Source organism: Gracilinanus agilis, chromosome 2 (genome assembly GCF_016433145.1).
Source record: "Gracilinanus agilis isolate LMUSP501 chromosome 2, AgileGrace, whole genome shotgun sequence".
NCBI classification, from domain to species: Eukaryota; Metazoa; Chordata; class Mammalia; order Didelphimorphia; family Didelphidae; genus Gracilinanus; species Gracilinanus agilis.
Genome location: NC_058131.1, coordinates 518,195,970 through 518,208,274, shown reverse-complemented (window position 1 = coordinate 518,208,274; position 12,305 = coordinate 518,195,970). Strand labels below are relative to the sequence as shown.

General features: G+C 34.8%; 1 protein-coding gene across 1 annotated transcript in view; it reads right to left on the bottom strand.

Moving 5' to 3' along the window:
* Positions 1-982: 982 nt before the first annotated feature.
* SCFD1 (sec1 family domain containing 1) overlaps positions 983-12,305 on the bottom strand; it is a 152,211-nt gene continuing 140,888 nt past the window's right edge. Inside the window, exons 22-25 of the mRNA XM_044665052.1 lie at positions 5,611-5,644; positions 4,631-4,696; positions 2,376-2,444; positions 983-1,196 (exon numbers count right to left, since the gene is read on the bottom strand). Of these exons, the coding sequence (XP_044520987.1) occupies positions 1,173-1,196; positions 2,376-2,444; positions 4,631-4,696; positions 5,611-5,644 (193 nt within the window). The 3' untranslated portion in view covers positions 983-1,172. The remainder of the gene's footprint in view (positions 1,197-2,375; positions 2,445-4,630; positions 4,697-5,610; positions 5,645-12,305) is intronic.

Sequence of the window (12,305 nt, the reverse complement as noted above, 5' to 3'; positions counted from 1 at the left end):
AAAATTTTTTGCAACAACAAAAAATTTTTGCAACATAATCACACTAAAGTCAGTTCTGGATAACTGAAGGTGACAAATTCATCAGGTAAATTTTAGGCAATCGACAAGATGAGGAAAGCTGAGACAGAGGAAGGCCTGAAGATCACCTGGACATTTTAAGAACAAAGGAGGACAATAGCATGGGAACTGAACAAAAACTTATACCTACTGTATTTTACCAATGAATGTTAGCTTCTCAAAGGCAAACTATTTCTTCATTTTATCTCCAGAGCCTAGTACAGTCTTAATGAAGTCTTTTTTTATTTTTTTATTTTTTAAACCCTTAACTTCTGTGTATTAGTTTCTTGGTGGAAGAGTGGTAAGGGTAGGCAATGGGGGTCAAGTGACTTGCCCAAGGTCACACAGCTGGGAAGTGTCTGAGGCCAGGTTTGAACCCAGGACCTCCCGTCTCTAGGCCTGGCTCTCAATACACTGAGCTACCCAGCTGCCCCTTAATGAAATCTTAATGAAGAAACCTATGAAGGTTTCTTGAACTGAAAATTAAAATCTGATGACAGTCCATGCAAACAATATAAAACTGTATGTTTGCTGTAATTCTGTTCTTGTTATAAGAGGTAGTAGGACGTGAAGTTGTCAGAAGAGCAGTAAGAACTAGGCAACTGGGATTAAAGTGTCTTGCCCAGGGTCATATAGCTAGTAAGTATCTGAGGCCAGATTTGAACCCAGGACCTCCCATCTCTGGTCCACCCAGCTGCTCCTGTGAAGATGTTTAAAGATTTTTAAAAAAGCCATTAAAATAACTCAAAATCTTAGGTTCCTTGTCCCCAAGAAACCAACTAAAGCAGTGAGGTAGACGTCTTAAGAAGCTGCAGTGGATGATAAGGTTAGCAAATTAAGTAAAGTCTGTAACCTTGTATTTAAACATAATCTTTTAAAAGACTTTTTCATTTATCATATGCAAAAAAGAGAGGGAACATGGATTTAATGTTTTATTTCTGAAATATTTTTAAATCAGTATACATTATATTAAGTACAGTATTCTGTTAAAAATTATCAAATTAATGGAACGGTATAAGTTTCAATGCTATGACAGGGAGGCATCTGGCTCTTCTGACTTCTTTTTACATTTTGTCCAAGCTCCAAATGGATTCAGATATTGAGGTTCTTCTGTGCTACTTTTGTCCAAGTAAGGACAGCTTGGGAGAAAACATACCAGCAATTTTATTAGTCATTTTGAATTCTTAGATTCATTATTCAAACAATGAGTAGAAAAAATGTTCAAGGGAATGTCAAATTTATCTTCTCTTCCCAATCTCACCATAAATTATACAACAGTGCTGTTTATGACTGTTCATTTGTACAGAACATATTATGGTCATGAAAAGAAATGCCATTGTATTCAAATTTAACTTATGAAAATGACAATGTTGAGACTAGGAAGTAAGAAAATAAGCATTTACTAATTACATATTACGTATCAGCCTTTATGTTAAGTACTTCTTACAAATATCTCCTTTATTTCTCACAATCCTGGAGAATTAGGTGGGTCCTATTAGTATTATTTCCTTTTTATAGTTAAGAAAAATCAAGGCTGACAGAGGTTAGTTAGGTGACTTTCCCAGGGTCCCAATGCTAATAATGTCTGAGGACTGATTTGAAACTCCAGTCTTCTTGACTCCAGGACTAGTGTTCTAATCAATGCATGACCCAGCTAAAAAAAAAGTTAACATTAATTCAAGGTGAAAAGGTATAAATTCATATATGTGAAAACATACTTTTCTTTATTCATCTTGAATTTAGTTTTTAATATGATTAAAAGAAAATGAATATTCACACAGGAAAAAACACGACTCAATGTTTCAGAATGAATATTTAGTTTTCTGAGTTATTGCTCATCACTGATTAGGCTTGGTAGTGCCTCTAGTCATCTTTTAGAAAGGCCAAGTGAAGGCAAAATTTTTAGCAAATGAGCACTAAGGACATGAAGAAATCTAGGATATAGTGGCCATACAGAAACTTAAGCTTCAGTGGTACCATTATCTTGCAGTGTGGCCTTTAGGCAGAAACAACTTTCTCAGGGATGAATTTCCTTAGCAGCAAAAATAAAGAGTAAATGAGAAGCTTGGGTAAAATTTGAAACATAAGCACCTCAAAAGAGAAACAATGAAATGGAATTCTGCCTAACAGAGAAATCAAAGAGTAAATAAAATATTTACATAGGTATACAAAATGTTTTTAAATCACATTGACACTCAATATAATTATGTACTTTAATTATTCTTTCAGTCAACTCAGTTGAACAAATTCCTTAAAAAGAACCAGTTATTACTGGCTAATAATAAATCAGAAAATTACCTACAACATAAAAACTTTACCTGTTTTATAAACTGTGCAGCATTGAAAAGCTCACTGCAGCCATATAAGACATGTTTGCCTTGTTTGCCCTATGAAAATGAGAATAAGGAGTCAAGGACAGCTCTGACAATTCAAATAGCACACTTACCAAGAGGTGTTTTTAATTATTATTAGTAATAATGAATTTCTCTTACATAGGTCTTAACTTGACAAGGGTTTTTGAAATAAAGGGAATTCAATTCTTTTATACATATTTGTTCCTAAAACTGGATGTCATTTAAGAATTTTCACAAAAGATTACCTAGTTGAATTCTCTCATTTGATGGATGATGATACTCAGGCACAGGGAAAGTAAATGTTTTGCCTAAATTCAGGAAATTAATATAATTTAGTGGTAGAATCAGGTCTGAAATCAGGAACTTCTAAGTTCCAGTCTGGTGCTTTGCTCTTTCATGCACATGAGGAAGCAGATTCAGTATTTTTTCCCCAGGGAGGAAAATAAATTTGATTTCATTTGGCACACAGTTTATCTCATTGCTAACTCACATGTTATGCTAAATTTTGGGAATTACCATACTTTACAGCTATGTAATTCTTATTTCTAATTTTTAGATAAATATAGAAAAGTAGATATTTATTTGAATAAAAGTTTTAGGGTTGAGATATATTCAAATGTAGGATTTATATATTAAATTAACAATGATGCCTTTCCATTGAGAAAATGTTCTTGATGATTTCACTGGGTTCTTTTGTGAGAACTCAGATGCTCGATGACAAAATTCAAAACTTCCTCTTGTTTTTTTGGTTTCTCTTGGGGGGGGGAAGTATTCTTATAATTTCTTACGGATTCAATTCTACACTTGCAGGCAAGAATCTGAGTGAATATGAGCATTGGTTAAGATTCTTTAGACTGGAATAAATTTATAGTAGTGTCCCTCATCAAAATGAGATTATTGCTAAGAGATTATTCTCTGGAAAGGTCACTGCCCTAAAACAGAGGAAAAGTAATATAATGGTGAATATTTATAAAGCATTTTACAAATGTTTTCTTCTTTTAATCTCATAGCCTAGAGGATGAGGAACATCTAATTATCCCCATTTTATAGATGAGGAATCTGAGGAAGACAAAGATTAAGTGACTTGGCTAGTCACAGAACTGGAAAGTGTTTAATATTACTTCTGAATCTGGGATTTCCTTACTCCAAGTCCAATAGGCTCCCTAGCTACTCCTAGCTTTGCTATCAACCTGCTCAGTGGCCTTAGGCAGTATCACTTAAACTCTTTGGGGGCTCATTTTCTTTACTGGCAAAATGTGGAGCTTAGACTAGTTTATTTTTAAGAATGCTGCCAGCTCTGACACTCTATGTTCTAGTACATCAAGAAGTAAGTAATAAAATGATGGCTTACAGTACAAATGAAGGATATTAATACTTTTATTTCCAGGGAAGACAATGAAAAATGTACAATACATAGACTGAATATCATAACTGTACTAACTCTAACTTAAAAGTAAAGACATAGAACGACACACATAATTATCATTTTCTCAATTATATGGTATGTACACAATAAATATGATTTAGTTTTTGTACAAAGATTTGTTTAAAGCCAATTCAAGTAAATAACTGCACACATAATGGCAGAGGAAAAATTCTCATTACCCATAATTTCCAAAAACATTAACCTTTCCAGGCTACTGAAGTTCCATTATAACTTTGGCAGTGTTACTCCCTACAAACGATTTTGTAATGTCCATGGCAGTTATGATAACTACTTAATAAACTCAATGTTATTATAGAAATTTTAATTTTATCACTTCAAGATTGGTAATTTTTATGGATATCAGGCTGATTCACCAAGGAGTCAGTTTTTGAGAAATTAGAAAGTAGGTAGGGTGTCTCAGAGATTTAAGATATAGCATTCTTTAAAGAGCTGTTAAATAAAGATAGAAAGACAAATCATTTGTGGAATTATTTCCCCTAGTTCTAACCTGCTACCATCTGTTACTATGATATTCACCTGTGACAACTTTCCTGCTACTATTGCTTCTTGTCTTTTTTGTACCTGATTTTTCTTGAACAGGTGAAAGCAGAAACTTCTTTTTCAAAAATGTGGAAATCCTATTAGTATCCCCATTCATTATTTTTTAAAAATTTTGGTCTCAGAAGAGTGAAGTTTGGTGATGAAGGGATCTTTCGGGATTGAGAGATTTTTTTAAAGCCTGAGAATTTATTCAGCATTATGAAGTTATTAAATAAAAATAACTAAAATGTACCTTTATGTAGTCAACAAGATTTTGATATTCAATATAGTTGCCACCTCCTACAACAAAAACAATTGCCTGAAATGTAAACATAAAACAGTAAGTTGAATGAAATAGTTAAATAAGAACGCATGTATTGAAAGCAGGGTTATGAAACAAAACCTTAACCATGAAGAGACAGTTATCATTGAGATTACACTAAGACTGACATTAGTCAACATGGTGGCAAAAGTGGAATGTTAGTATAAAAGTTATGATAATTATTATTAAAATGTGTCTAGTGCTCTTTTAATGATAAAGTGGACTCCATTAAGTCTCCTTGTGAAGTCATATCGAAGATGTGACTAAAAAATAGAAAGGATTTAAGTGTAGTCCTGGTGATGGACCACAAGGGTGTCATATTAGGATCAAATCAGCCATGTTGTCTAATGTGATATCATCAAGGTGCTCAGTACCAAGTGATGAGCTACTCGGTCATATCAACTCACAAAGATAACTCATTAAATGTATGCAGAAAGTAGTGACGAATAGTGCTAAAGAATAAACATCTATATATCCAACAAACCTGTTTAGTAAAGTAAATAATGAACTCATATTCAACATTTCTAAATTTGTTTTTCTAGGTGGCATTTTAAAATGTAAACCTACTTCTCAGAGAAAGACTTATAATTTACAAGATATTTGCTTTCACAAAAAACTTGTTAAAAATCACCTTACAAATGTTTAGAACCTATTTTAGAAAGAGGCTCCCCCCCTTATAAAACTTCTACAATCTTAAGAACTTTGTTTTCAGGTATTTTAATTAGTTCCCTCAATAATTTTCAAATTTATAAAATACTGAGAATGACTATGTTTATAAATACTCAACAAATGTAATTTTATTAGTGTTTTCTGATAGATCTGACCCCCATAAATCAAATTCTCTTGTTCCTCTGTCTTTGTCTTTTTTTTTTTTTTAAGAGAGGGAGGAAATAATTCTATATATGTCTTACCTCCTGGAATGGATTTTTGTTTCTTGGAACTGAACTGGAAAAAAGAAAGACAGTAATGTAAATTCTATTTGTGGTTTTCAGGATTGACCAAAAAAAAATGTCATGTATTTAAGTGTCTTTAAATAGCAGTTTATGTACTGCTCATTAATTGGCACACCTTGTACTACCCAGCTGGAAGAGCCAACATTTTCCTCTAAAAATGATTACAGAGACATAGGTAAACGCTAAAAGTTTGATTCTTAAGTTTACATACAAAAGGAATATTTAATTGCTTTACAAAGTGATATGAGAGTGTTATTATTCAGTCATTCACTCCACTCTATGTAGTCCTTTGGACTTCTGTCCATGGGATTTTCTTGGCAAAGATGGTTTTGCCTTTCCTTCTCCTGCTTGTTTTATACAGGAGGCAACTGAAGCAAACAGGGTTAAGTGCCTGGCCCAGGATCACCCAGCTAAGTAAGTGTCTGAGGCCATATTTGAAATTAGAGCTTTCTAACTCTTATCCATTACACCATCTAGCTGCTCCTGTGAGACAGCATACTTTTGTCCTATTTCTCAGTGATATTTATATTATTGCAACAAGTTTATCATTCACAGGTTGAACCTCTATTCTTTTGCTTCTCCTCGTTTCCCTTCAAGGATAACTCAAGAGACTTATCTAATTATGAGTGAACATTGGAAGGGAAAATAAATATTGAATAGTCTTTGCTAATTATTGGCAGTTTAGGAAAAAGTTCACTGAGGGAGACACTTGAAGCTATTAAAAATAAACATTTAAGCTCATCTCTATATTGCTTTTGCTAATTCTCTTTCTCATGTCTATAATCAATAGCTACAGTTTCAAAGAATTTAAACAATTTTTCATTGAATTAATGAATAGAAAAATATCCATATGAAAATTTTACTTTAATTCTTTGGCTGACACATTCATGAAAAGGAGAAATAAAAGTTGATGAATATAAGGAAGGAGAATTGTAATATAAAGGAAGAAAGCAATGGGAAGAAAAGGAGAAAATATAATGGCTTAAAATAATTATAATTTCTATAGGCACCTGTAGTTTATACTTTGTCAAACCCTCTCCTGATAATGGTAGCTGCAGCAATAGCTTCTGAAACCTCAGTACCATTTTTGCCAAGACCAAAAAAGTACATAAATTTTCTTTAGGTGTATTTTTTAAATTGCAGTTAAGTGTCTAGAGATACCAGTCCTACTACAGAGACAAGAAAGTCCAAAGCAAGAGAGAACTGAAGGGCTTTGAGTACCTCCAAAAGCTGGAAGGGTACATATGTTAAATATCTATCTCAAGTTTTTGGGCTAATGTCTAATTTTTAAAGAAAGAGTTAACTACCAAAAACCTATTTTATAGAATCAGAAAAAATAATAACAAAATTCATCTGGAAGAACAAAAGGTCAAAAATATCAAGGCAACTAATGAAAAAAATGTGGTGGATAGTGACCTAGAAGTACTAGATCTTAATATAAAGCAGTAATCCTCAAAACAATCTGATACTGTCTAAGAAATTGAAAGGTGGATCAAAAGAATAGACTAGGAGTAAATGATCTCAGCAATCCAGTGTTTGATAAACCCAAAGATTCCAGTTTTGGGGATAAGAACTCACTACTTGACAAAAACTGCTGGGAGAATTGGAAAATAGTATAGCAAAAATTAGATTTAGATCAATATCTTACACCTTATACCAAGATAAGGTCCAAATGGGTATATGATCTAAAACATAAAGAATAATATTATAAATAAATGAGGGGAAAGCAGAATAGTTTACTTGTAGGATCTATGCAGAAAGGAAGAATTTATGACTAAATGAGAGAGATTAAAAGATGTAAAATGAATAATTTTGATTATATTAAATTAGAAATTGGTTTTGTACAAACAAAACCAATGCAACCAAGATTAGAAGGAAAGCAACAAACTGGGAATTTTTATAATAAATTTCTATGATAAAGGTCTCATTTCTCAAATATATGAAGAACTAAGTAAAATTTATAAGAATCCAAGTCATTCCCCAAATAATAAATGGTCAAAGGATATGAACAGTTTTCAGATGAAGAAATCAAAGCTATCAATGATCATATGGAAAAAATGTCCTAAATCACTCCTGATTAGAGAAGAGCAAATTAAAGCAACTCTTAGGTACGACCTTGCACCTATCAGATTGGCCATGACAGTAAAGGAAAATAATAAATGTTGGAAGGAATGTGGCAAAATCAGGATACCAATGCATTGCTGGTGGAGTTGTGAATGGATTCAACCATTGTGGAGAGCAATTTGGAAGTATGCCCAAAAGGCTATAAAAGAATGCATACCTTTTGATCCAATAATACCACTACTAGTTCTGTATCTTTTTTAAATGGGAAAGGACCTGTCTGTGCAAAAACATTTATAGCTGTGCTTTTTGTGGTGGCAAAGAATTGGAAACTAAAAGGATGATCCTTATTTGAGGAATAGCTGAATAGGATGATTTCAGAGAGAAATGGAAAGACCTACATGAACTGATGTAGAGTAAAACAAGCAGGACCAGGAGAACTTAACTGAAATACTGTGGAATGATTAAATGTGATACTTTGCTACTAACAGCAATACAATGATCTAGGATAATTCTGAGGGACTCATGAAAAAGGGTATCCACCTCCAGGGAAAGAATTGTTGGAGTAGAAATGCAGCAGATGAAAACATATAATTTATCACTTGTTTATTTAGGTATATGATTTGGGGTTCAGGTTTTTTATAAGATTATTCACTTACAAAAATGAATAATATACAGATTTAATTGCTTTTCAACTCTGGTAGGGGGAAGGGAGGGAGTTTGTACCTAATTCCCTGGGATCCTGAAGGAAGACTGAAATCTACTTGTGGGAGATTTTTGGTAGAGACTATTAATCCCAACCTGAGTTGCAGGTTACCTTGTGCTGGGTCAGCTCCCAGAATCTACCCACCTGAAAGAGTACAGCTAGTGGTCCTGGAGGAGCTGCAACATTGCTGGAGTGTGTCAGGACTCTGCTGTGAGGATACTCATTCAGTTCTGCTATTCTCTGGGCCCTGTCTTGCTTAGGTCTCAGTTGAGTGTAAATAAGTCCCTCCCCTGACCTTGTGGTTTGTCCTTAGTCTGGAAGTGTAGAAACCCCTATTCCCATTCTTTACCATAGTTCCCTTGATTAAATTTGTTATAAACTCTTGTCATTTGCTTGCTAGTTTCCATAGGCCCCTTGTCTAGATGGTGCAGGGTGACAATTAGGCCTAACTGCCACTTCTGTTTAACAGACATTTTCTTTAGCAGGCTCCCTAATTTGTTAAGTCCCCATCTTTTGTCATTCCTGTCTCCTACACACCTTTCTGGACCCACATTTAATATTTAAGTTAATTCCCCTGGTTTTCCCCATAGACTGTCTCTCTGTCATTACCTCTGTTTTGCTTATTTTCAGTCTCTACAGTCTACATCCTTACTGTCTACAAACATGCCTGTTTTCCTTGTCCTAAAAAAAAAAAAATTTTTTTTTAAATCATTTGATCCTTCCATCCCTTTTATCCTATGCCCTTCCAGTCTTATTGCACTAAAACGGCTCTCTCTAAACTTACTAATAACTGATCACTTATTAAATCCAATGGCCTCTTTTCAACCTCATTCCCTTTGACTTTTCTGTAGCCTTTGACATTTGTCAATTATTCTTTCTTCCTTGGTACTCTCTTCTCTTCGAGGTTTTTGGGATACACTTTCTCTGGTTCTCCTTCTACTTAGCTGAACCATCATTCTCTTTCCCATTTGCTAAATTCTCCTCTAGATCATGTAATCTAAACATAGATATCTCTCAAGGTCCTGTCCCAGATCTGCTTCTATACTGTTTCCTTTGGTGATCTCATCAGCTCCTATGGATTTAATTACCAACCATCTTTTTGAGGATTTTCAAATTTACCTTTCCTGCCCTAAACTCTTTGCTGATCTCTAATCTCACATCTCCAATTATCTTATGGACATTCAGAACTGGACATCCTAAAAGGAACTCATTATCTTTCTCCTTAAGGCCTATCACTCTCCTCACTTCTCTTTTTAAAATTAAAAAACAAAAACCTTCTTCTACCTTAGAATTGATACTATTGATTCCAAAACAGAAGAGTGGTAAGGGCTAGGCAATGGGGGTTAAGTCACTTGCCCTGGGTCACACAGCTGGGAAGTGTCTGAGGTCAGATTTGAAGTTAGGACCTTCCATCTCTAGGCCTGGCTCTCTATCTAAGTCACCTAACTGCCCCTCCCCTCTTCCCTATTCCCTATATAAATGACATCCTCCTCCCAGGCTTGCAACCTAGAAGTCATTCTTAGTTCTTCTCTATCTTTCACTCTCTATATCCAAACTGTTGCCAAGGCCTGTCGATTTCATCTTTACAACATCTCTGATATGTCCCCTTCTCTTTTCTGATACTGCCAGCCCACTAGTGTAGACTCTCATTACTTCATGCCTGTATTCTTGCAATAGCCTACTGATGGGTCTGCCTACTTCAAATTTCTCCTCACTCCAATCCCTTCTCCATTCAGCCACTAAAGTGATTTTCCTAAAACACAGGTTTGATCATGTCATCTCCCTACTTAATAAACTCCCCTGGCTTCCTTTTTCCCTTTATGATCAAATACAGAATGTCCTATTTGGCATTGAAACATGGAAACCTAGCCACCTTCTGATTGTTCAAGATGCTCAACCTCTTGGCTCTTAGCATTCTTTCTGGCTGTCCCTTATGTCTAGAATGTTCTTCCTCTACTCTGTCTGCTGCCTGCTCTGGCTTCTTTTTTTTGTTTGTTTGTTTCTTTATGGAATATAAATTTATTCCTTTTTGTTTGCTTTCCTTTTTTTCTTATTGTTATCTTCTTCCCCCCCTAGTTTTGTATATATTTATACATACATACATACATACATACATATTTATATATCTCTTGACATTTCATCCTATACAGTTAGTCCCCATTTCCTCTATGTAAACTTCGTCTAGTTACCCTGTTGGTAATAATAATTTTTAATATTTGCCAATACCTTCTTTTCTTCTTGGGATATAAATTGATTGAATTTGTTGTGTCCCTTAAAGAAAAGAATTTTTTTTCTCCTCCCCCCATTCTCTTAATTACCTTATGTTGATTCTCTTGAGTTCTGGGTTTGGGCAGCACACTCTCTGTTTAAGTCCCGGTTTTTTTGATGAATGTTTGGAAGTCCTCAATTTTATTGAATGAACATACTTTCCCCTGCAATAATATAGTTAGTCTTGCTGGATAGTTGATTCTTGGTTGTAGCCCCAGTTCTCTTGCTTTCCGGAATATTGTGTTCAATGCCTTCTGGTCCTTCAATGTAGATGCAGCCAGATCCTGTGTTATCCTAACTGTGGTTCCCTAATATCTGAATGACTTCTTTTTAGCAGCTTGTAATATTTTTTCCTTGGTCTGGTAGTTTTTGAATTTGGCTGTAATATTCCTGGAAGTTGTCAGTTGTGGATTAAATGCAGGAGGCGATCTGTGGATCCTGTCAATTTCCACTTTTCCTTCTTGTTCAAGAATTTCTGGGCGATTTCCTCTGATAATTTCTTGTAAAATGAAATCTAAACTTTTTCTTTTATCATGATGTTCTGATAAACCAATAATTCTTAAGTTATCTCTTCTAGCTCTGTTCTCCAGATCTTTGGTTGAATCAATGAGGTGTTTCATATTCTCCTCAAATTTTTCATGTTTTTTATTTTATTTAATATATTCTTGCTGCCTTGTGAAGTCATTTTCTTCTAGTTGTTGAGTTCTGTTTTTTAAAGACTGAATTTCATCCCTGGCTTTTTGGTCATCCTTCTCTTTCTGGTCTGATTTTCTTTGTAGATCATCTTTTGCCTTCTTTGCTTCATTTTCAAGCTGGTCAATTCTGGTTTTTAATACTTTATTTTCTTGTTTTAGCTTATGTATTTCCTTTTTCAAATTGTCTTCAGCCTCTCTTGATTGTTTTTTGAGTTCCTGAAGTTCTTGAATTGAGTTTTAAATTCTTGAGTTAATTGAATTTTGAGATTTTCCAAAGCCTGTGTCCAGTTCACTGGAACTACTTCCTCTTCTTCTATTTCTGTTTCATTTGCTCTCTTTTCACTTCCTTGAAAGAAGCTGTCAATTGTCATTTCTTTTCTCTTTTTCTGTTGCTTGCCCAAGTTTTTTCCCCCCTTCCTTGTTCTGCTAATTTGAGCAGATGTATTTAATGATCTTTGATGAAAGATCTTCCCCCCAGGGGTAAATTACTTTCTCTACCCTTGGAAGACTTCTGGCCTGTCCAATTGTTGGGATTAAATCTGTATGGATTGGATTAGTCTGCCCTGAGGCTAAAACCTCAAAGCCTTGAGGGGAGGGAAAAACAAACAAACAAACAAAAGCCCAAAAAAGGTGGGGTGACAAGAAGGGGGGGGGGTTGGTTTTTTTTTTTTTTTTTTGCTGAACTGAGCTCTCCAGCAGTGGGGTCCCCCTGTGCTATCCACTCTGTTTGATTTGGTTTTCTTTCCTCTTGAAACCCTGCATTCTCTATCTCGGTATGAGGAAGCCAAGCTGTCTGCGCTCTGGGGTTTGGCTCCCTCTAAGCCACCATCTTTTGGGTGTTTTTGCTGTGTTTCTCTGGTTTTTCTCCTCCAGTCACCTCTCCAGTGTCTGTGTTTGACTTCCTGAGTCCTATGCCAGCAAGG